Source organism: Canis lupus, chromosome 9 (genome assembly GCF_003254725.2).
Source record: "Canis lupus dingo isolate Sandy chromosome 9, ASM325472v2, whole genome shotgun sequence".
In the NCBI taxonomy this organism is placed as follows: domain Eukaryota; kingdom Metazoa; phylum Chordata; class Mammalia; order Carnivora; family Canidae; genus Canis; species Canis lupus.
The window spans coordinates 21,185,670-21,209,606 of NC_064251.1; the positions used below are offsets into that span (position 1 = coordinate 21,185,670).

General features: G+C 46.7%; 3 protein-coding genes and 1 long non-coding RNA gene across 6 annotated transcripts; 2 read left to right on the forward strand and 2 right to left on the reverse strand.

The window, feature by feature from the left end:
- Nucleotides 1-1,552: 1,552 nt before the first annotated feature.
- RPL27 (ribosomal protein L27) lies at nt 1,553-5,048 on the reverse strand. Its single transcript, XM_025440876.3, has 5 exons — nt 4,903-5,048; nt 4,581-4,663; nt 3,314-3,483; nt 1,749-1,859; nt 1,553-1,643 (listed from the first exon to the last, which is right to left on the reverse strand). The coding sequence occupies exons 2-5, from the start codon at nt 4,659-4,661 to the stop codon at nt 1,595-1,597; spliced, it is 411 nt and encodes a 136-aa protein (XP_025296661.1). The 5' UTR covers nt 4,662-4,663; nt 4,903-5,048; the 3' UTR covers nt 1,553-1,594.
- On the forward strand, nt 5,040-11,985 carry LOC125755819 (uncharacterized). The gene is made up of 2 exons (XR_007413182.1): nt 5,040-5,479; nt 11,705-11,985. It is a non-coding gene; the product is annotated as an uncharacterized LOC125755819 (long non-coding RNA).
- On the reverse strand, nt 9,069-18,606 carry RUNDC1 (RUN domain containing 1). Its single transcript, XM_025440868.3, has 5 exons — nt 18,068-18,606; nt 14,288-14,446; nt 12,837-13,035; nt 11,733-11,852; nt 9,069-11,340 (listed from the first exon to the last, which is right to left on the reverse strand). The coding sequence occupies exons 1-5, from the start codon at nt 18,563-18,565 to the stop codon at nt 10,475-10,477; spliced, it is 1,842 nt and encodes a 613-aa protein (XP_025296653.1). The 5' UTR covers nt 18,566-18,606; the 3' UTR covers nt 9,069-10,474.
- A 34-nt stretch (nt 18,607-18,640) lies between these two features.
- On the forward strand, nt 18,641-23,937 carry PTGES3L (prostaglandin E synthase 3 like). 3 transcript variants are annotated; one of them, XM_025440872.3, is made up of 7 exons: nt 18,641-19,098; nt 19,427-19,587; nt 19,695-19,761; nt 19,866-19,964; nt 21,625-21,714; nt 22,715-22,768; nt 23,308-23,937. In XM_025440872.3, exons 1-7 carry the CDS (start codon nt 19,066-19,068, stop codon nt 23,341-23,343), a joined length of 540 nt encoding a protein of 179 aa, XP_025296657.1. In that variant the 5' UTR covers nt 18,641-19,065; the 3' UTR covers nt 23,344-23,937. The 3 variants fall into 3 exon arrangements, with proteins under 3 accessions (XP_025296657.1, XP_025296660.1, XP_025296659.1); XM_025440875.3 differs by having other exon boundaries at nt 19,452-19,587; XM_025440874.3 differs by having other exon boundaries at nt 19,474-19,587.

Consider the following 23,937-nt stretch of genomic DNA (forward strand, 5'->3'; position numbering starts at 1 on the left):
TGCAGGGAGCCTGACATGGGACTCGATCCAGGGTCTCCAGGATCACACACACCCCGGGCTACAGGCGGCACTAAACCGCTGAGCCACTGGGGCTGCTCATTGTTTCTAGTCAGAGGGTTTATTTTTTTATTATTTTTTAAAAATAGTAACATAACCCAGCACAGAGGACGTTGTATCACGTTTGGTTTTTTTTTAAAGATTTATTTATTTTATTTTTATTCATGAGAGACACAGAGAGGCAGAGACATAGGCAGAGGGGAAAGCAGGCTCCATACAGGAAGCCTGATGTGGGACTTGATCCCGGGTCTCCAGGATCACACCCCGGGCTGCAGGCGGCGTTAAACCGCAGCACCACCAGGGCTGCCCTCTAGTCAGAGGGTTTAAATTCACTTCCATTTGTGACTGAGTAGGCAAGGTACTTAGGAATGTCCCCAGACAGACTTAAGGTAGACGGACCATACTTAAGGGTAAGAAATCAAATTAAAGGACATAGGACTTTGTAGACTGGTTTCCTAATCTCCAGTCCAGGATTTTTCAAGTAATTTACAGACCTAACCCTTCCCCCACACTTCAGGTGGATGCATGCCAAGTGCAATGCTTGGTGAACACACCTATTTCACTCCTACTTCCATCTAGTGACCAGCTCAGCTGGAGAGCCTATTTCACCAGTAAGTGTCATAGGTATCCAGTAAAAGGTAAAATGCCAGAGAAGGGCCAAATACCTATCCTTAAGTACTAGTGACCCAACCATGGCCAAGACCCTTGAATCACATCTTTTATCTCTGCCAGCCAGGCCATTTGGGGACATCTTTTCCTTTGTTTTTTTTTTTTATTTTTTTTAAGATTTTATTTATTCAGAGAGGGGAGAGAGAGAGAGAGAGAGAGAGAGAGAGAGAGAGAGAGAGAGAGAGAGAAGCAGGCTCAATGCTGGGTGTGGGACTTGATCCCAGGTCTCCAGGATCACACCGCGGGCCACAGGCTGCGCCAAACCGCTGGGCCACCGGGGCTGCCCTGGGGACCTCTTGATCTCACTAGGAATGGGTGGGTGAAGGGGGAGATCAGGCTTTCATTAGTCCCCACTCCTATCTAGAGCAGCACCAGTTATCAGCAGATAATCTGCTACAAATTCTGACCTAGTAAATCCAAGTGGGACTATGGCACTCTGTGGTTGGTTTGAGATCCTCAGATTGGTGGCTCTAAATCCAAAGTAGCAGGGCCCACTGAGAGGGGCCTGTGGGCATTCCCAATTGGGGGGAGGGGGGAGAGGCAGTAGTAGAGTGGCCCAAGTTCTCTCTAGGTTATGTGACAGGCTGAAGCCAGCTTAAAGATGCTAAAGAACTCTGCACCCGAGAATGTCAGTAGTTCTTTTTTGGAAAACAGTTCAGTAGCTCACACCTTACCAACCAAGGGTGTCCAAATGATGAAAGGATTATCAGGCTCAGGACAGAACTAGTCCAAGCTCACAAAGGCCTTATATATTTTCCCACAGCCTCTCACCCACCACCCAATGTCTCATCAGATCAGTCTAACACATGCTGCAGGCAGACACGGATCTTTTTTTTTTTTTAATTTATTTTTAATGACTGAAAGAAATCTAAAACCGCAGCTTCTGGAAGAACCACTTATTCTTGCCAGTCTTGTACCTAGAAGGGGGAAAAGGACACCATTGAGAAGAACAGTGAAGCCAAATTCCCTTTATGGACAAAAGGGCCCCCATACTCCAAAATCCACCACTTAAATCCATTTACCTCTCCTCGAACTTGACCTTGGCCTCTCGTCGGGCCTTGCGTTTAAGAGCAGGGTCTCTGAAGACATCCTTGTTGACGACAGTTTTGTCCAAAGGGATATCCACAGAGTACCTGGCGACAATATTAGGGAGGTAAGATCAGCCCACAAACTGCCAGAGCCTTCACACAGTCCAAGGACTCCTGGGACAGACATGACAGACATTAGGGTGTTAGGGTCTGTCTCCATAGGAGTGATTCGCAAAGTCCCAAGGATATTCTTTGGAAATTCCCAATTAAGAAGACTCCTTTACATAGACTCAAACCACCAAAATACTTCACATTTCATTCTCAACTTTCTATAGTGACTATTTTTCTAGCTAAGGACTTTCACTTTATTAAATCTCCTTCACTATGATTATGGCAGTTGGCCAGCTTTCCATTTGGAGCATTTTAACATTTTATTTATTTGCGAGAGTTCATGTGTGCACACAGAAGCAGGGGTAGTAGCAGCAGAGGGAGAAGCAGGCTTCTGACTCCTCACTGACTAGGGAGCCTGAGACAGGGCTCGATCCCAGGACCCCAGGATCATGACCTGAGCTAAAGGCAGGCACTTACCTGACTGAGCCACCCAGGCACCCCTTGAGTCATTTTATTTAGCCTCGTTCAAGTTGTGTGTGGGCAGGGGCAGCCTAACTGTTGACAGTGCGAAAGCTGGGTGATTAGTTGCTGGGGTCTCACCGTTTCCCAATACCTGAGAGACAGCTCTAACCTTTTAAGATAGCTTAAAGGTAAACATGCAGCCTCCAGCAGCGAACTGTAAGGCACATAATGCTGGGTTTTGGCAATCATTGTTCAGGACTCTCTCAAATGCTGTTTTTCCATATAACTGGTGCACCGAGATAGTGTGTATGATGCACAACACTGTGTAAGGCCAGGGACTAAAGGGCTTGGCAACCAAGTGGAATGAGTTGGGGGGGAGGTGGTTTGCTTTATTTACCAACCATTTTGGAAAGCCTCCAGTAACTAACTTAAGAAGTGGAACAGTGGTAGAGATCAGGCCAGATCCCATGCCTGTATTTACTCTAAATGCAAACAAATCAAATGATTCTTATCTAATACTTAACAGAACTTACAGGTGGGGAAACAGGGAGCAAGCTTAGAAGAGATTTTTTTTTTTTATTTATGATAGAGAGAGAGAGAGAGAGAGAGAGAGAGAAGCAGAGACACAGGCAGAGGGAGAAGCAGGCTCCATGCACCGGGAGCCCGATGTGGGATTCGATCCCGGGTCTCCAGGATCGCGCCCTGGGCCAAAGGCAGGCGCCAAACCGCTGCGCCACCCAGGGATCCAGAAGAGATTTTTAAATCCTGCTTGGCCAAGTCAGGTAAGCCACCACAGAAAATGGAAGAACACAGCTCTATGTTGAATTAAAGAGGCAACACCGGAAACCACCACCACTTTGTAAGAGATACAGGAAAAATGATGGCTCTTCCCCATACTAGAATGGCTACAAGGCTGTCTCCTTATTCAGCAGGACAGAGGCAGTGAAAAGATAAGACCCTTTCATTCCCATTCCTGAAATGCTCACCTTGTGGGCATGAGGTGATTGTAGTTATAAACTTTCACAAAAGACTTGATCTTTGACCTCTTGGCGATTTTCTTCTTGCCCATGGCAGCTGTCACTTTTCGGGGATAGCGGTCTATTCCGGCCACCAGAGCATGGCTGTAGGGACGGTCTGAGGTGCCATCATCAATGTTCTGAAGGAGCAAGAGTCAAATGTTATTGACCGAGGGCCTATTTAGGCCCTTTGCTAGATGTGAGGCATGTATGAAAGGAACATCTCCACTCCCAGAGTCTGGGACCCACGATGGGAAAAAACCCCCCAAGGCTAGTCCTAGACCTTCTAGCATTCTGAGTGTTGTGCTAACAGAGGGCCGTGTTCACCCCCACAAGAATCTGGAAAGGCTCCTGGGAGGTAAAAGATTTAAAAGGAGCAAATATTAACATTAATGGAGTGCTTGCTTTGTACCGAGCACTGGTTCTTAGGACTTTACATCTCTTAACTCCGCCTACCATTGCACTGCTAGTAAGGACGAGAAGCAGGACCCCAAAACTGGTGGCCTAACTCCAGAAACCAGTCTCAAAGAGATGGGGGAAGGCAAACCCACGGGTGCGCCGTTCCCCCCTCCGTGGCCCCACAACAGCCCAAAGCAGGTGTACCTTGCCAGGGCTTAGGGGAGCTCTCATAAGAGGCTACAAGATGTAGACAGAAGGCCAATGTCAAAAGGCCAGAATACGCCAAGTGATCGCTTTGACTAGAAACAATTTCTCCTCCTTTTACAGAATCCCAGCCGCAGCACCTTATTTTATTTATTTATTATGAGAGACACAGAGTGAGAGAGGCAAAGGGGGGAAGCAGGCTCCCTGCAGGGAGGCCGATGTGGGACTGGATCATGAGACTCCAGGATCACGCCCTGAGCCTCCCAGGCGTCCCGCACCTGATGGTTTTTATCTCAGTAGACTCCCCTACGGGTTACGTCAGGACTGAACGTGACAACACCTGTAAAGCGGTGTCAGACACAATGGAAGCGCTCGATACACGCTGGCTACGATTATTTTTTACACTCTCCCTGGTAGAGGCCGCGTTATGGGTTAGGCGCCCGATTCCATTCACATTTGTTTTTACCTTGCACCTTCCTCTCTCTCAAGAGTCCGCTCGCATTCGCCCTCTCCCGCCCGCAATGCTCGGGGACTAATGCCCCAAGCTAGGTCCTGGATTCCAAGCTCGCAGGCCCTCCCTAAGTAGCCCCATCACGAGATGCAAGCGCGCAGCAGAGGCTCGGGGGGCTGCTACCTTCACGATGACCGCTTTGCGTCCGGAGTAGCGTCCGGCCAGGACCAGCACCACCTTCCCGGGTTTCATGAACTTGCCCATCTCTGCAGAGGAAGGAGAAGGGTCCGATCTGAAACCCGCAAGCCGAGACTGCGGGCCCGGAAACTACGACGGCGTCCCTATCGTCTCGGCCCAAGCCGCCCGCCGGCCCTGCTCGCAGGACAGGACCGCTACGAAGCCGCCAGAAGCCGAACAACGGAAAGCGCCCGGTGCCGCCCCGTCACTCAACCCCCGGGCCGCGGATGGCGGCGGATTGGAACACCCTGCCCAAGCCTCTACTTACCGACACCAGCCACTCGAGCCTACAGCAGAAAGGAAGAAACGGCACTTCCGCTAACCTTTCACCCCGGGGGAGAGTGGATCTCACGTCCGGTCCCGCCCCTCAAGCTTGTCCCGCCTCTCGAAATCCGTTGCGGGCGGAAGAAGCTCCTGCGGGGAGAGCAGGCCTCGGTAGCTTATTTATTCAAATCAAACTTTATTAGTAGCTTCAGCAGTGGGCAAGAACAAAGGGGTCCCTTTCTCCCGCGTAGGCTGGAAGAGCAAGGAAGGCTCGAAAGCGCGCAGATTTTTGAGTCCGCTGCTCTGAGGCACCCTTCATTGTAGTTCCTTTTTCGGACGCTAGGAGGAGACACAGTTTACAATTGACCTTTATGCTTTGGAAAAGTCAGCAACCTAGGACTTCTGTCACTGTGCACTGTGAGGCGTAAGAAGGGAGAGACGGAGGTCAGGCAAGAGAGCTTACCTCAATATTTAGAGTCTAGTGATGTCACAGACATTACCGACTGGAATAAGCAGTGAGGGAGGCGAAGGACAACGATGGTGATAATCACTGAGCCCCTACTCTGTGCTAGGCTTCTTAGGTAAGTTGACAGCCCATTTAGTTCTCCCAACCCTGCCTGCATCTTGGGTATTTTCCTACCATTTAGACATGAGGAAATTGAGATTCCAATTTCCTTAACCTTAAATTGAGGTTAAGTTACCTATCTGAGGTTGATCCTAATCGGTAGCACAGATGAGATTCAAATCTAGGTTTGAACCCAGGTCTAGTTGGTTCTCAAACTGAATTATTTCCCATCATTCACTGGAAGAGTGATTTTATCATTATTATTTTTTTTAGAGTAGGCACCATGCCCAAGATGGGGCTTGCATTCAGGACGTTGAGATCAAGAGTCACCTGTTCTACCGACAGAACCAGTCAGGCATCCCTGGAAGAGTGTTTTTATTTATTATTATTATTTTTAAAGACTTTATTTATTTATTCATGAGAGACACACACAGAGAGAGGCAGGCTCCTTGCAGGGAGCCTGACAAGGGATTCCATCCCAGGTCTCCAGGATCATGCCCTGGGGGGAAGGCAGTGCTAAACTGAGCCACCCAGGCTGCCCTGGAAGAGGTTTTTTTTTTTTTTTTTTTTTTTTTTTAAATTTATTTATGATAGTCACAGAGAGAGAGAGAGAGAGAGAGAGAGAGAGGCAGAGACACAGGCAGGGGGAGAAGCAGGCTCCATGCACCGGGAGCCCGACGTGGGATTCGATCCCGGGTCTCCAGGATCGCGCCCTGGGCCAAAGGCAGGCGCCAAACCGCTGCGCCACCCAGGGATCCCCTGGAAGAGGTTTTTAGATGGTTCTTCAGTTGTCTTCTGAGTTCAAGAGAAGGGGATCCCTGAGTGGCTCAGCAGGTTTAGCGCCTGCCTTCGGCCCAGGGCATGATCCTGGAGTGCCAAGATCAAGTCCCAAGTCAGGCTCCCTGCATGGAGCCTGCTTCTCCCTCTGCCTGTGTCTCTGCCTCTCTCGCTCTCTGTGTCTCTCATGAATTAAAAAAAAAAAAATCTGAGTTCAAGAGAAAGGAAAACCATCTTACAGCCTTTGCTTGTCTGAACACTGAAGATCTAGGGGATGGTCTTGGGCAAGATGTAGAAACAATAAGGTTTCATCAATTCTCTTTTTAAGGCTCTCCAGGGACCACATTTCCCTGCAGCCCTCACAACCCCATTCCAATGGTTTATCACAGTAACTACGTACTCCTATTTCTTTTTATTTAAATATTTTATTTACTTATTTATGAGAGACAGAGAGAGGCAGAGACATAGGCAAAAGAAGAAGCAGGCTCCCTGCAGGAAGCCCGATGTAGGACTCGATCCCAGAACCCCAGGATCACGATCTGGGCCAAAGGCAGATGCTCAACTGCTGAGCCACCCAGGTGTCCCTCATATTTCTATATTCAATTAAAATCTTTTAATTTGGAATATGACATTTTAGAGTTGGAAGGGACCTCAGAGATAATCTGTTCTGGCCTCTGAGAGGATAGTTCTGGAGCAGCAAAGTCACAGAGATGGTGACGCAGAGCAAGTTCTTATTCCCAGTCCAATGTTCTTCCCACTATACCACACCACCCTGCCCTTTTCCACATCCATGGTCTGGTCCCAGCTTCCTTATAGGCTGTTCCCTCTTTTGCTCTCTCTTGGAAAACAGAAACCAAATCATGAAATCTCGTAATTGCCTTGGACTCTTCTCACACTCTCCAAATCAAATTAGTACTAAATCCTGTGAATTTTTCCTTGCCTTTTAAGTCTTTTATGTCCTTTTCCGCTTGCCCCCAACCAGTCCAGCCTCAGATTTTTTTCTTCTCCTCCTCCGACTTTTGTGTGCGTCAGAATTGCTTGCTATGTTTATGAAAAATGGATTTCTAACCGAAGAGATAACAACTCCAGTCTGGAGTGGAGCCATATGATCTATACAACTTATTTTGGGAAGTTTCCCTCAACTTTTATTTCCCCCTCAACTCTTAAATCCACCATTAGCACAAGAGCACAAGTGGAGGGGGGCAGGGGCAGAGGCAGAGGGAGAAGCAGATTCCCCACTGAGCAGGGAGCCAGACTCAGGGCTGGATTCCAGGACCCCAAGATCACGACCTGAAATGAAGGCAGACACTTAAGCGACTGAGCCACCCAGGTGCTCCTGCCTTTATGTGAAGAACTTGGTAGAGCAGTGGCTGTCTGTCCATCTCCTTATGGCATTGTCCTTTGGCAGCAGAAATTTCTGGTGGGGGCAGCCCGGGTGGCTCAGCAGTTTAGCGCCTGCCTTCGGCCCAGGGCCTGATCCTGGAGACCCAGGACCGAGTAACGCATCGGGCTCCCTGCGTGGAGCCTGCTTCTCCCTCTGCCTGTGTTTCTGCCTCTCTCTGTGTGTGTCTCTCATGAATAAATAAATAAATCTTTAAAAAAAATTTCTAGTGGGTATGTGGGAAAAAGTGGTGGAGTGAGGTGGTAGATAAAGGAGAGAGAGGAACAAAAGTTCTGGAAGCAGCATGATACAATGAGATAGCATGACAGAATATAGAGACCATAGCATTTTTTTAAAAAGATTTTATTTATTCATAGAGATGCAGAGAGAGAGAGAGAGGCAGAGACACAGGCAGAGGGAGAAGCAGGCTCCATGCAGAGAGCCTGACGTGGGACTCGATCCTGGGACTCCAGGATCATGCCCTGGGCTGCAGGCAGCGCTAAACCGCTGCACCACCCGGGCTGCCTGAGACCATAGCATTTGGATTCAGGCAACTTGATTCAAATCTCAGCTCTTCCATCACATAAATCCGAACAAAATGTTTAACTTCAGTTTACTCAGCTATATAATCGGAAGAATATTGCCCTTATATGTAGTGAGAATTAAATTAGGATGACTTGGGATGCCTGGGTGGCTCGGCATTTGAGTCTGCCTTTGGCTCAGGTCGTGATTCTGGGATCTAGGATAGAGTCTTGAATTGGGCTCCCTGCAGGGAGCCTGCTTCTCCCTCTATGTCTCTGCCTCTGTTTCTCATGAATAAAATCTTAAAAAAATAAATTAGTATAACTTAAAAATGCTTCCCATGATGCTAGCACAAAACCTTGATACAAATTAGTCGGAGGATTAGAAAAAGGTATTACTGGGGTGATCCAGGGCTGTGCTATAGAACTATGGCAGTTATCATCCACCCTAAATGATATCTGGACTTAAAACTGCCAGCTCCAGGGGCGCCTGAGTGGTGCAGTTGGTTGGGTGTCTGACTCTTGGTTTCAGCTTGGGTCATGATCTTGGGGTCCTGAGATTGAACTCCAGGTCAGGCTCTGTGCTGTGTGGAGTCTGCTTGAGACTCTCTTTCCCTCTCCCTTTGCACCCCACCCTGGCACACTGTCTCACTCTCTAATAAATAAATATTTAAAAGTAAAAATGCAAGCTCCAAAAATGACATGTATGGGGAGATGTGCTGTGGGCATGAGACCATAGGCCTGGGTAAGATGGGAGGATAATGTCCGGGGGAAAGAAAACACCACCAAAGCTGAGCTGATCCAGGGTAGAGGGCCAAAGAGGCAGAAAGGCCAAGTGCCAGACATCACTCAAGGAAATATTGATCTGGATAAGATGGGCTAAAAATGCAGACAGACTTATAAATGAAAGCCAAGAGTCTCTAAAGTCTTTGTTGAGAAGCTACATAAAATACTATGATTTTATTAGCAACCACAGATATATCATTTTCCACATTTTATATTTATCCTGTTTCACACAGCGGGAGGGACTAATTCTAATGAATTATCAATTATACACCTTAAATAACATGTTGCTGAAAAAAATTAAGTTAAAATGCACTACGTAATAGTGCAGACACAAAGTGCAGCTGGCAATTAATACATGAAACAATGCTGAATCAGTAGTATTGAGATCCCATTTGGTTTTCCAGAAAGTGATACACTTTGGCCATCTTTGGTCAGTCCTGGAGCAATATGCAAGCTGATAAATATGAACTAAAAAGGCTAAAATACTGAAGACCAAATAGGATCACTCTAGAGTCAGTTTTGAAAGGAAGTGTTCAGTCCCTTGTATGTTGACAGTGATCTGCTATTGTTCTACCCCCGCTGTAATACCTACTGTGTGATCAGACCTCCTCCATCATCCATCCTCCAGGCCAAGTGGAATCACAACCCTGGGAGGAGTTGCTGCTGATCATTAAAGTGTATTCCCATTCACACTTGACTTGGGTGGCAAGGAATCTCTTGAGGAGTATACCTCTAGCCTATTTACTTCCAATAAGATCGTGTCAGCGCCTTGGTGGGAAGTGTGCATGGGAAAGGGTATATGCCAGAGGACGTGGTACCAGAATAATGGCTGTCATTACTCATAAATAACCAGCTCTAAACCCAAAGATCATTGTCGGTGCTGTGAAGAGGATCACCTTGTCAGGAACAGATTTCAGTTCTTACCCACAAAAAAGGGCTCACATCAAAATCAACTTGTGAACTTCCTCAGAAATGCTGTTCTCAGATATCCCCATTTCTAGTTTTAGAGGCAACTATGGAACATATACACCCTCTCCTTACCTCAGGGTCAGGAAGAAAGGGGCATTAGTATTCATAAAGGAATTTAAATTCTGGCCTTATGACTCTCAAACCTGCTCCAAGTGAAGGAATAGGGCTCTCAGCTTGACTGACAGGAGCCTTGAGTTGAATGTCTTCTGGGACCAACAATTCACTTATGTTGTCACTCATCACCATAAAGAGAATGGTTAGAGAAACCTGGGTTTTGTAAAAAGCAGATGTGGCACAACAAGGTGGTCCATTAACTGTATGCCATAGTTGATTTATTTTATTTACCTAAGTTCAAATATATGTGCCCATGTGTTATACACCAGGGTGGAACCTTTGAACAAGAGGGTCTCCAGCATCTCTGAGATGCTCAGTTGATGGGGAAAACAAACTTTGTAGTCATTTGGCTAGGGAAATTGTCTTTAACCCCTCCTCCTACTCTTTGTTCCTATCCTAGAAGACTAACCATCTACCCCTACTCTACTGAAGAAGGTGCTGGTGTAGGGCCAGGACAGTCTCATCAAAAGGCATCTTTGATGTTCTTGAGCTGGCGCACAGCCAGATCCACAGGGAGGCTGAACTTGAGGCTACTGAGGCGACTGAGCAGGTTGAGGGCGCTCTCGAAGCCTGTGTGTGCCATGTAGCTCCAGGGCTGGTAGTGGGGCTCGATGAGTGATCCTGACTTGCAGATTAGGTTCACCCAGGACACAAGACGCTGCTCATTCAGTGCCATGCACACCAAGGCCTTCAACTCTGAGTCTGCACTGCGTTTAAAAGGGTCGTGCTCTGTTAGCACCACATGGATGGCTGTCAGTAGGCTCTGCTTGGGGGTCACAACGGTGCCTCCCATAACTGGCAGGGCAAATGACTGGGACAACTTCCGGGCTGGGGATTCCACATAAGCTCGGCCGTTCTTAGCATGGTAGTACTTTACAAAGAGCTCCCATGGGTGCATGGCCTCGGGGGCCGAGGAGAAGGCTGGCAGCAGACAAGCAATGGGGGCCATGACAAGGCTCATCCCCGGTGAGGAGGCGTAGAGCCCATGGGCCAGCAGGTCCCTTACAGCCACTGTCAGCTCCTTCCGCACAGCCATGGTCAGCTCATCCTTGCCTCCCAGAGAGAGGTCCTGGAGGTTGGCAGAGGTGATTACGTGGTCGTGTGGCTGGTGCCTCAAGGCTAGCTGCTTCACTCTGTCTACTGATACCTCCAGCCTCTTCAGTAAGGGGGAGTAGTCCCTGTCAGCCTGGCCCCTCTGCCACAGGGTTTGTGGGATCTGGCCCGTGGCGCAACCAAACTGGCTAACAGCAAAGATCTGGAGCACTGCCAGAGCACGCCGCATGAGTTGCAGCCCTGTCTCCTGAACCTTCTTCACATCTTCTGCCTTTGCTGTTTAGAAAATGCAATGACTCATTAGTTGGGGCCATAATGTGCACAGAGGTACATTCAACAAGTTATGAGCTGAGTTCTAGTCTTGCTTCTGAGTTACAGTATGGGTCCCACATGAAGCCAAGAGCCACGCCACCTAGGATGTTACTGGACTTAACTGTTTTAATTATAGCTCTATTGAGATCTAAATCACATACCATACAATTAACCCATTAAAGTATATAAATCAGTGACTTTTAGTAGACTTAGAGTTGTGTACCCACCATCCCCAAAAGAAACCCTGTACTGCTACCATTTCCCATTTCCACTCTCTCCAACCCCTTAAGCCCAAGGCAAACCACTAATCTAGTGCTTCTCTCTCTAGATTCCCCCATTCTAGAAGCTGTACTTACTTTTACTGTTTCCTGGAGGCAGTCTACTGCTGCCAGTTCTAGTGGAGCCACTTCCTGTCTTCCCACTGGCCTTGCACTCACAGTGTGCACTGTCGGCCTGCAACGGGCTTCCCACTTCATCTGCAATCAGAAGTTACAAAGAACAGGAAAAAGAGTATTTCCTAGTGCCTACCACATGATAAGACTTTTATAAATACCATCTTATTTGTATGGAACATTTACTAGCTCAATAAATATTTGCTGAATGATGGAAGCATGAATCATCCTTTCATGGGTGAGGACAGTGGGGTTAAAGAAGTTAGGAATCTACTCAAGGACCCGAGGCCAGGAAGTGGCAGAGCTGGGATTTGAACTATTTGGTTCTTGGGGTGCCTGGCTGGCTCAGTTGGAAGAGAATGTAACTCTTGATCTTGGAATTATGAGTTCAAGCCCCACGCTGGGTGTAGAGATTACTTAAAAGTAAAATCTTTATTTATTTATAAAATAATTTATTTATTTTCGTTTTTTTTTTTAAGATTTTATTTTTATTTATTCATGAGACAGAGAGAGAGAGAGAGAGAGAGAGGGGCACAGAGACACAGGCAGAGGGAGAAGCAGGTTCCATGCAGGGAGCCCGACATGGGACTCGATTCCGGGACTCCAGGATCATGCCCTGGGCTGAAGGCGGTGCTAAACCAATGAGCCACGCGGGCTGCCCTATTTATTTTTGAGAGAGAGAGAGAGAGAGAGAGAGAGCGTGTATGTGTGTGTGTGTGTGTGTGTGTGTGGGCGCAGCACGAGAAGGGAGGAAGAGGAGAGGGAGAAGGTGGCTCCCACCTGAGCAGGGAGCCTGATGTGGGAATTGATCCCAGGGTCTTAGGAACATGACCTGAGCTGAAGGCAGATGTGTAACCAACTGAGACACCCAGATGTCCCCAAAATAAAATCTTAAAAAAAATAAAATAAAATCTCTTTTCTTTCCATTCTACCATGCTGCCTCCTTTACTGAGTGATCAAACCGCCTATGTAGTTCATCAAGAACTGGCACCTTTAGGTATCAGTACTTGGATTACATATAATTATTAGGGCATCTGTCCACCTTCTCTTCCCATCCCCTCCTCTGACCTTGGATGAAGTTGATGAACATTTCGAGGTCTCGGATCTGAGTTTTCAACTGCTCAACCAATTGTTCTTTCACTCGGGCTGGGTTGACAATCTGAGCCACAGCTGCATCCACACGCTGCCGGAGCTCCTCGGTGGACAATGAACTGATGTCTTCATTCAAATTCATGTCCAATTTCTTTATTAATTCATCTATGATTACCTATCAAGACAACAAGTAATGAGCATTTGGAAATTCCCATCGCAATTTTCACTTTTTTTTTTAAGATTTTATTTATTTATTTATTTATTTATTTATTTATTTATTTATTTATTTATTTATTTATTTATTTATTCATGAGAGACACAGAGAGCGAGAGAGGCAGAGACACAGGCAGAGGGAGAAGCAGGCTCCATGCGGGGAGCCCGACGTGGGACTGGATCCGGGGACTCCAGGATCACGCCCTGGGCCAGAGGCAGGCGCTAAACCACTGAGCCACCCAGGGATCCCCCCATTGGAATTTTCAGGGAGACGGTTAGGAAGAAGGAGAATATTTGCAAGAGAAAAATGCTCCCTACCTTTAAATGGAAATCAAAGATAGAACTCCTAAATGTGTGAGAAAATGATGTAACTGCTGATCAAGGTGAGAGTACAGACTACTTCTCCTATAGTAACAAGGACCCTTGGTTCCTCTCAGACAGAAATGGCTCCTCTCACTGCAAATTTTCTACCAGGCCAAGTAACTTTCAGGAGAACAACAGTGTGAATAAACCAAAGTGGCTGATGATCCAAAAAGGCTCACAGCTTCTCCCAGGGCCTCCAAGAGAATGAATACTGATTTCCTTTCGTTTCTAGTCCTCCTCCACCCTTCCTGCCCTACTCTACGCAACCAAATAAAAATCTCTGCTAAACATCAGTGTCTTATAGCCAAAATATCCCGGTGACAGTATTGGAACAGTTTGAAATCCAGATAATTTAACTCCAGCTCAGCCAGAGAAACAGCCACATCACAGTGAGACAAACATGTTTGTAGGGGAGACTGTAGCTGTACTCTACCAGCAGACTTACCTGTCTACCCAGGTGTTGCTTAAATAAATAGGGCATTAAAGACAGTCTGGATTCCTGGAATAGTTATCAACCAGTGGTGGGGAAAAAAGCTAATTTACATTGTAGGATGTGCCCAAGTGGAACTGTTTTAACAATCAAATGAAAAATTATTATTGTCATTATTATATATTACTATTCTTACTAATAACCACCCAAAAGAAAGAGCTCAATTATCATATTATAAGGCTTTGGAACTTGTGTTTCCATGTGTGAATCAAGACATGTCCCACTTCTCTTTGATTTGCGCCAGCAAAGGGATTCTCATTAAGGCCAAGGGTGAACAAGCTAAAAAAGAACATCCCGTGAATGCCAGAAAGGACAACATAACCTTAGGTTAGTGGTGGGGGCGCCTGTAGTGTCTGCTCACCCGCTGTCTTTCCAAGACCACGGACTGTGGCAGGGAGTCATAGTTGCCCTCTTGATAAGCAAACGTTTCCAGGTCATCTAGCTGGGTTTTGAGCTGTAGTATAAGTTCCTTCTGCTTTTCCCTCTGGGTTTCCAGACGTTCTCGTTTTTCCTGCTCACTCTAAAACAAGAAAATACTTAGGTCTATTTCATAGGAAAAGGAAAAACCGGGGCACATTAAGAATCCTCTCAAGCTTATAATAATGACTAGTGAAACATATAATGTTTCCAAATAATCCCAATGACATACAGTACTCATAAGATAGATTCAAAATGAGAATAAAGATTTCATCCAAGGCAACTTACTAAATAAGTTTTAAGAAGATACTTGTCCTTCATGGGAAGTAGAGTATGAATATAATGAAGCCTTTTGTTAAGACAGCTTTTCTACCCCCCTGCCCAAAAGGTCTAGTCAGGATTAAGACAACTTATCTTAGCCAAGACAGCCTCCCAGGAACTAAACATGCCATCCTCCACAGCCAATTACCACAGATCAACTCCTGAATACTTTCTGCAGCCAAAATTTGCAAGAGAATCTAGAGATAAGGGTGTAGAGAAAGGATTTATAACTCATAACCGGTTTTCTTAAGGTTCAAAACCCCTCCAATGTATTATAGACTTCTGTAAAATCAAAAGAATTAAAGCAGGTGCCTGGAGCAGTGAAAAAAAAAAAAAAAAAAAAAAAAAAACAACAACAAAATCCCAAAGCCAAGGAATAGGAGTGGGAAGGTAACCATGTTAAAAAAATAAAAGAAAAAAAAGAAAAGGTCTGGTAAGTTTCCCTACCAGTGAGTCCTTTCTCCACTGTTGGCTGCTGGGTAGTTCCTGCATTTAAATGATTAAAAACCCTTCAGGGTGGTAATCTTGCTAGTACATTCTCAAATACTAGTTCTTCCTTAACTTTGGGCATCAAAAACAAAACAAAGCAAAACTAGCAAGTCACATGCGGGTGTAAGGTTGCATTTTAAACCAGCAGTCTATAAGATATTAAATTTAACCTTCAAATAGTACTTACCAAGCCCTCCAGAAGATGAGAGAACAAATGCAAAAGAACAAATTTACTTTTTTTGTTCAAACTATTTTTAAAAAAGCAATCTTCCTACTTTAGCTCTATTCAATATGAAAGCAAGCCTTTTCTCAGGGTACTTCCTCAGGATATACCTTTCTGAGTGTCATGGTTTCTTAGAATCCTATTCCTCACCCCACCATGGGAGTGCCTAGCTATCCTTCAGGTTTCCTAGATCTCCCTAGGCAAGGCTGACCACTTCTCGCTCTGTGTTCTGTTCACACTTCTTCTCTAGCTTGTGTCTCCTCGTGTTTTTTTTTTTTTAAGGTTTTATTTATTTATTCATGAGAGACACAGAGAGGGGGAGCGCAGAGATACAGGCAGAGGGAGAGGGAGAAGTAGGCTCCCTCTGGGGAGCCCAATGTGGGACTCATCCCAGGATCCACGGGATCACGCCCTGAGCCAAAGGCAGACGCTCTACAGCTGAGCCATCCAGGCATCCTACTCAAGTCACTTTGTAATACTTCGTTGAGGATTCTGTCCCCCAGGCTATGAATTCCTTTAGAGCAAAGGCCTTGACTTTGCACCCTCAATGCCTAGCACCATGTCTGGCACAGGGTAAGCTCTCAATACACATCTGCTACATGCTACTGAACTAAAACAAGCACAGAACAACACATTCCAAATAATGAGTTCTGACTGGATGACATGGTCTAGCCAGATCAAGGAGAAAGAACAGGGAAAGTCTGTTTTTGTTTTCATTGTATCCCAACTTTGTGAAGCCAAGAAAGAAGAAGAAGAAAAAAAAAAAAACAGGGTATGAATTCCGATTCTGTTTTCACGAGTATGTCTGCCAAACTCTGTCATTTGCCATGGAGGTTACAGTGTGCTATTTACTGGAATGGGGGTAAATGAGGGTAACAGGAGACAATGAGCTCCGGTTTCAGGCAATGAATAATGGAAATCATGGCCAGTATGCAGTGAGATAAATACTGCTTTTAAAAAAAACTAGGACTAATAAGAAGTAAAAGCATTTGGCTCAAACATGTCCCCCCACTTAAGTATTTTTTTTTTAAGATTTTATTTATTTATTCATGAGAGACACACACAGAGAGAGAGAGAGATGCAGAGACACAGGCAGGGGGAGAACCAGGCTCCATGCAGGGAGCCCGACGTGGGACTCGATTCCTGGTCTCCAGGATCATGCCCTGGGCTGAAGGCGGCGTTAAACCCCTGAGCTACCGGGCTGCCCCCACTTAAGTATTTTATGTAATTTTGTGTGCCTGACACCTGATCAGGTAGTACCAAAGTGGTGCTATCACTTTTTTTTTTTAAAGATTTTATTTATTTATTCATGAGAGACACAGAGAAAGGTAGAGACACAGGCAGAGGGAAAAGTAGGCTCCCTGCAGGGAGCCTGATGTGGGACTGGATCCCGGATTCCAGGATCACGCCCTGGACCAAAGGCAGATCTCAACCACTGAGCCACCCAGGCATCTCTATCACTTTCTTTCTTTCTTTCTTTTTTTTTTTTAAGTTGTACTGTTTCCAAAAGTGAAAATGAATAACCAAAGAGCACCACATTCACAAAGAAACGTTGATGCTCCTCACTCCTGAAGAGGAGGACCCTGGCCACAGGAATTCTTTCTATGCTTTCTATTCCTTAAGAGTCTGGCAATTTAAGGTGGCTGCTCCTTGTGTAAGGAGCTGTGGGCATGTGGAGAGAAGGGTGGAACAGTAAACACAAGACTGCACTGGAAACATTTCAGATTAAAATAAGCCAATATCTGCTACTGATAAGTCTTCTTGGTTAAAATTTCATTGGGAAGAAAGGCACAAATGGGTTATAACTTGACGAATGAAAAGATGGAGAAGACAACAAGTCTCTTCAATACCTCCAACAAGCTATCTGCGACTGTGCACTTCCAGAGATTCAAAGACTGTAAGGAAATATTCCCTTGGCATGGCATACTGACTCTCATTACTCAGTGGAGGATCTTGTCACAGTTAGCAAAGGGAATTATAATTTATAATTATAAATATTATAATATTATAATCATTTATAATTACCTAGTTATTAGGCAGGATGGGCAAGGGAGTTTAAAATACCAGCGTGAGGAAATGCAAAAAAAAAAAAAAAAAAAAAAAAAAAAAACCAGCGTAAGGAAATGCATATAACCAAGAGTCGTGTTTCTTTTAATTACTAAGTGATCCTGCTGTTCACGGAAGCTCCCATCCACACAAAAGTCCAAATACTAAAGACATTTTCCCAATTCCCAGGAAACAGGAACAGGCAGTACATCTAAATTTCCATGGATTCCAGTTCACTTGCCCTTCATCAGCCAATGTTCTCAACCTCAGGTCGGGGTACTCTATCGGCAAATGTGCTCAGGCCATAGGTACATTATGAAGCAATGGCAAGGTGAGCGGGAGCAGCACTGCTTCGGTTGGTTGCTGTTGCCCTCTGAACACTCTGCTCACCACTCTTCTTCCGTCCCGCACGTCACCAGACTTGTACGTCTTTCCACACCTTAGGTGGACACCCCTCAGCATCAGGTTCCCAGGCCTGTCCGCCTTCCCTGCAGCAAGCCTCGCACACCTGTCTCACCACCACGTCTGGGACGCGCGTAGTTCTCACCGAGACCCGCCGGCTAAACGCCACTGCTACCTCCGCCCCCTCAGCACTGCCACCCACCTAACCCCCTATTCCCACGTCCCTCGGGGCCCGGCTGCTACCTGGTTCTCGCTCCGCAATCGTGGCCGGTCCCCTGGCAGCCCATCGCCATCGTCGCTGGCGGGGTCCTCGGGCCCCCCGTAACCCAGGACGTGCGGGCAGCCGCGGAACGCGAAGTCCTCGAGCTCGCGCAGGAGGCGCTGCTGCTCCGCGGGCGCCCCGCGCACCACCTGGCGCAGGCGGAACTGCACTTGCGCGAAGTGCGAGGACAGCGCGAGCAGCGCCGAGTCCAGACGCCGCCGCTCTGCCCGCAGCCGCCGCAGCGTGCGGCCGGGCGAGTCCGGAGGGGAGCCAGGGGCCGCGCCGGGCTCCTCCGCCGCAGCCTCTTCCGAGAACGCGGCCGTCCCAGGCCCGGCCTCCGCCACTGCCCCCACCGGGGCCCAGCGCACTGCCTCGCACGGTGGCAGCGACTCCTCTTCCTCTTCGTCCTCGTCCTTCGCCTCTGGACCGACGGCTGCCACCACCTTTACCGGCTCAGCAGACGCTTCGACAGCCGCCATCTTCCCGGAAACACCGCCGCACGTCAGCCGCGCCCCCTCGCTGCCATGGCAACGGCGCGCTGTCCGGGAAACCCGAAGGGGCGGGTGGGCGGGGCTACACGTCAGATGGTTCGCGGTCACCAGAGGCGGGCCTTCCCAAATAAAATCGGGCCAATAATTTTTTATTGAGCGCCTATTGTGAATCAGACACTGGATGCACTAAGCGTTGGGGAAACGGATGAATGAAGCCGGGACAAGACCTTCGGTGTGCGTCTAGTGTGGCCCTTGTCCTGGCTCCCCGCGGGTGGGTCGTCTGTTCCTAATCTGTACGTTTCTGGAGACCCTGAGATATGAAGGGCTGCCGGGATTATGCTCTTCCCCTGTTTCTCCGGAGTGCAGATCCCTTGGCCGAAGGGCCACGTTCCCCCTTCTTCTAAAGCCTTCCCCACCATATAAGGAGAGGCAGCTGCTGGGGGCGTCCCCAGGATCTAAAGATAGCAGTCCCTGCCTCAGGACTCCAAATGCCACCGGGTAGCGGGAGCCGCCATGGCAAGGTGAGTGTTTCCGGTTGCCCTGTTCCTTGGATATTGCTTGTCCCACATTTTCTGGGCGCTTTGGGTCCTGTGAGGTCCCATGGAAACTCCAGATTCCAGGTCTCTCTAACTTTGGGGTGGTGAGGAAAGTGTGACCTGAATGTTCTCCATAACTCCCCGCCTCTCAACTCTTGACACTCTATTCTTCCCAGCCTCACCCCCCCACCCCACCCCCACTCCCATCACTCACCTTTCATCCCCTTCTTATTTAGCTCCACTTTGACAGAGCCCATTACCATAAAACGTCCCTAAATTTTCCCCTCCTTCCACCTTTCCCAAATGCCCTCAGTCTCCCCTCTCCCACCCCTATGAAGCCCCACCGCAACTCCTCTGCAGGCAGCATGCCCGGACGCTGTGGTACGACCGGCCCAAGTATGTGTTCATGGAGTTTTGTGTTGAGGACAGCACCGACGTCCATGTGCTCATTGAAGACCACCGTATTGTGTTCAGGTAATGGCCCACCTCTCTGGAGCTCCTGGTTTCCAGAAGTCTTTCCCTTCTGATTCCCCTATGCTCAGCCTCCTGCATTGATCGCCTCAGCTCCATTGTCTCCTCAGCTGCAAGAATGCCGATGGAGTGGAGTTGTACAACGAGATTGAATTCTATGCCAAGGTGAACTCCAAGGTAACTGTGGGGTGCGACATCAAGGTCTGAATAAAAGGCTGCCTGGAAAATTGGAGATTCATTCTAAACCTCACATCCTAAGAATGAGGCTCTCTCTCTGGCAGGACTCCCAGGATAAGCGCTCTGGTCGCTCCATTACTTGCTTTGTGAGGAAATGGAAGGAGAAGGTGGCCTGGCCCCGACTCACCAAAGAAGATATCAAGGTAGGTGTTTGGGGAATGACCTATTCTTTCTCCTGTGCTACCTATGCACCTGGAGACATAGGTCTGGGAATCACCCTTGGCTCCTTTCCCACCAACGTTCAATCATTCACAAAGTCCTATTTGACTTACTAAATATTCTTGAATCTATTATTTCATCTTTTCCTACTTCAGGCCTTATCCATCACTGGATGAGGTTTATTGCATATTTGTAGCCCTACCCTCAGTGCATCCTTTGCAATGCTCCCAGCATGGTCTATCTAAAACACACATCTGATCCTGTTACTCTTCCACCTAAGACCCTCCAGTGGCTTCTTCCTGGCTAAAAGTTGAAAATTGGGGGGGTGCCTGGGTGGCTCAGTTGGTTAAACATCTTCCTTTGGCTCAAGTCATGATCCCAGGGTCCTTGGATGGAACCCTGTGCAGGGAGCCTGCTTCTCCCTCTCCTCCCCCTTTTGTATTCTCTCTTGATATCTCTCTCTGTCTCTCAAATTGATAAATAAAATATATTTTTAAAGATTTTATTTGTTTATTCATGAGAGACACACAGAGAGAGGCAGAGACATAGGCAGAGGGAGAAGCAGGCTTCCTGTGGGGAGCCTGATGTAGGACTCGATAAATAGTTTCAATTATTTATTAAGAAAACAAATTCCCAAATGCCTAGAGCTGGAGCTTTAGATAGAGCTGTGTGCACACCACACTTTAATCCCTTTTATTAGTTCCCTAACTCTTTCAGGCATTTGAGTTTGTCACTTCCTGCCCTTTGGAAGTGAATCCAAGCACCATAGCATGACATAAAAGCTCATGACCTGGCTATTCGTTCCTTCTGTAACATTATATCCCATTAGTCTCTCTACCTTAAACTTCACATTCCAGCCACAGCAAATGGCCTGCAGCTCTTTGGCACACACCAGTCTATTTCTCACTAATTTACCTTTGCTCAAGCTGGGCCTTCTTCCTGGAAAGCCTCCATCATCACTACCAGTGCCCACCTAACCCTTGCTCATCCGTGAAGTCTCTGCTACTCTAAGAAGCATAGGTTCCTATAGCTCCCTTCTGGATTTCCATAGTATCCCCTGTGTAAGCCATTACCACACTTTCCACATTGTATTATAATGATTTATTTAGTTTTCCCTTCCAACTTGCTTCATGATGGCTGGGACTATATATCAAACATTTTAGTAATTCCAATGCCAAGCTCAGAGTCTGGCCCATAGGATATGTTCCATAAATGGCTGTTAAATAAATGAGTGAATGACTTCTTTCCCTAAGTGTGGGAACTTGGAACATGGGCCTCCAAGGGTTTTCTCTCGACTCCAGGGAATGCAGCTTGTCTATCTTGCTTGGTTGACTCCCATGATGCTTTATGACGTCTTTCTAGGTGTATTATGTCTAGTTGGTTGGCTTCTGGAGGGCCAAATTTCTATGCTTTTCTAGACCCTATGATGCCTGGCATTGTGCTTGGCACTTAGTAGGTTCCTGACAAATCTTTGTGGAGGGTGATGATAACAGCCTGGAGAGGAATTAGTCAAAGAGGTGCTGTTGGAAAGACTGTGCTCTCACTGACCTTCTTTTCCCCAAGCATACCTCTGTGCACATGGCCATGCTCTTCTGGCACTTCTGTGCTTCCTGCCCTGTAATGCTCTATGATTTCCTCCTGCAGCCGGTGTGGTTATCTGTGGACTTTGATAACTGGAGGGACTGGGAAGGGGATGAAGAAGTGGAGCTGGCTCAGGTGGAACATTACGCAGAGGTAACACCATTTTCTGCCCTCCTGCCCATTGTTGTGTCTCCCTCCACACATTCTCTGGAAGACTGTCATCAGGGCTAGACAGACATATATGAGCGCCCCTCATTGGTGCTCATATTCTTTACATGTTTTGTGCAACGTTTATTTAGTGGGACAAGAGAAATGAACACTAGTGAAGCCATATATATGCCTTTACTCACTAAGTTAACAGAATTCTGAGAAAGTTTGGCAAAACCTTTCCCAACTCTTCTGTAATTCTTGTTCTTTCTTCTGTTTTCTATGTGTGTGTATGTTTTTCCTGAGCCACACAAGTTCACCGAAGCTCAAATGAAGCATTATAAAAATTCACATCATAAAACAAATTACTAGATCCCATTAAGTTGCACCCTACCATACATTATTTGGTTTTAGAATTTTAGCTACTAATTATTCAAGTTGCAAAAACACCAACAGACCCTAACCTGGATTAGTAAGGAAGGATGCTCCATTGTGTGTCAATTTCCTTTTAAAAAGGCGATTGGGGCACCTGTCTGGTTCTGTTGGTAGAGCATGGGACTCTTGATCTCAAGACTGTTAGTTCGAGGGCACCCCCGGTGGCGCAGCGGTTTAACGCCGCCGCAGGCAGCCTGGGGTCTGATCCTGGAGACCCAGGGTCAGGCTCCCTGCATGGAGCCCGCTTCTCCCTCTGCCTGTGTCTCTGCCTCTCAGTCTCTCTCTCTCTCTGAATAAATAAATTAAAAAAAATACTTATTAAAAAAAAAAGACTGTTAGTTCAAGCCCCATGTCAGGTGTTACTTAATAAAATCTTAAAAGAAATAAAAATAAAAGTAAAAATAAATGAAAAGGGGATCAATTTATTTTCTCCAATTCGTTCCAGTGATGTGTGAGGGGCTGTAAAGATAGGGCAATTATTGGGCTGGGACCATTTTCCTGTGGTCCATCAATATAGAGGTTGCTCTCCCCTGGCCCTTCTCTCTTGTAATTACTTTTCTCTTTCCACTAGCTTTTGAAGAAGGTTAGCACCAAGAGACCTCCCCCTGGCATGGATGACCTGGATGTAAGTAAAGTCTGCCCTTCGAGAAAAAAAAAAAAAAAAAAAAGTCTGCCCTTCAGCCCTTCAGTTTCCTTTTAGCCCTAAAAAAATAAGAGACTAGAAAGCTCTTACTGTGGTCCCTAGCACACAGTAGTACTTCTCAGTGCATGTCAAATTTGAATTTGACATAGGAAGCTGAATGTTCTTCTGCAGGCTGTAGAAAACTCCAGCAAGACCCTCCTCCCTCCATTTCCCCTCTCCTTCTCTATCTTGGAGCTGACCTGGCCCTGTTGACTGTCTTTACAGCTGTAATGAACAGCAGCATGAATTGAAATTCTGAAACCAAATGATGCTCAACACAGGATTGTTTATTGAGCACCAGGAGTTGATTTTATTTTCCAAAGTATAAATCCTTCCGTATTAGCCTACCAGGAAGTTGTGTGATTTGGAAAATCACAAAAGAAAACTTGAAGAGCAGGAAGGAGTGAGAAGAGTTTGTGAACACAAATGTTTACTGTTTGTAGATTCTACAGGTGCTATTGTCATTTTTTTCTTTTCCCTAGGATGATTCTGACAGCGCTGACGCAACAAGTAATTAACTTCTGTGACAGCAGAGCTGGGGAAGAAGTTGGGGCATCATCCAGTAGCTCCAAAAAGCTAGGGCCAGGGTCTTTGCCAGCTCTTCAGCTGTGGGGATCTGGGATCTCTGAACTTTCCTAGAAGCTCTTTCTTTTTTAAAAAGTTTATTTGAGAGAGAGTGTGTGTACACACACATGTGAGCAGGGGGAGGAGCAGAGGAAGAGGAAAAGAGAATCCTAAAGCAGGCTCCCTGCTGAGCGTGAAGCCTGACATGGGCTCAGTCTCAGGACCCTGCTGAGATCATGATCAAGAGTCAATTGCTTAACCCACTAAGCCAACCAGGTATCCCTTTTTTGAAGCTCTTTTTAAGGATCCTCTTCATATTTTTTTTCTTCTTCCTAGGCACCTGAGGAAGAAGGTGCCTAGATGCATCAGATGGCAGGATAGGAGAGGAATAGACTGTTTGGGCTCCTTCCTTTCTCCCATTTGGCTGTAATCCTTGTGTTTAGGCCACTCATCAGGGCTCTCTTGAGTATTTGAGCATGTGTGTGTACGTGGTAGAGCAAAAGCCAAAGAAGCAGCAGGTAGATTATAATAAATCTGTAAGAACTGTT

Coding starts and splice junctions, on each gene's coding strand:
- RPL27 (XM_025440876.3), bottom strand. CDS start 4,661: ATGGGCAAGTTCATGAAACCCGGGAAGGTGGTGCTGGTCCTGGCCGGA. Junction 1,860..3,313: donor AATCACCTCATGCCCACAAG/GTGAGCATTTCA, acceptor TATTGTCGCCAG/GTACTCTGTGGATATCCCTT. Junction 1,644..1,748: donor AAGGTCAAGTTCGAGGAGAG/GTAAATGGATTT, acceptor TCCCCCTTCTAG/GTACAAGACTGGCAAGAATA.
- RUNDC1 (XM_025440868.3), bottom strand. CDS start 18,565: ATGGCGGCTGTCGAAGCGTCTGCTGAGCCGGTAAAGGTGGTGGCAGCC. Junction 11,853..12,836: donor GTTCATCAACTTCATCCAAG/GTCAGAGGAGGG, acceptor TTCTGATTGCAG/ATGAAGTGGGAAGCCCGTTG. Junction 11,341..11,732: donor GCCTCCAGGAAACAGTAAAA/GTAAGTACAGCT, acceptor TTTTCTAAACAG/CAAAGGCAGAAGATGTGAAG.
- PTGES3L (XM_025440872.3), top strand. CDS start 19,066: ATGCCACCGGGTAGCGGGAGCCGCCATGGCAAG. Junction 19,099..19,426: donor GCGGGAGCCGCCATGGCAAG/GTGAGTGTTTCC, acceptor AAATGCCCTCAG/TCTCCCCTCTCCCACCCCTA. Junction 21,715..22,714: donor AGGTGGAACATTACGCAGAG/GTAACACCATTT, acceptor TCTTTCCACTAG/CTTTTGAAGAAGGTTAGCAC.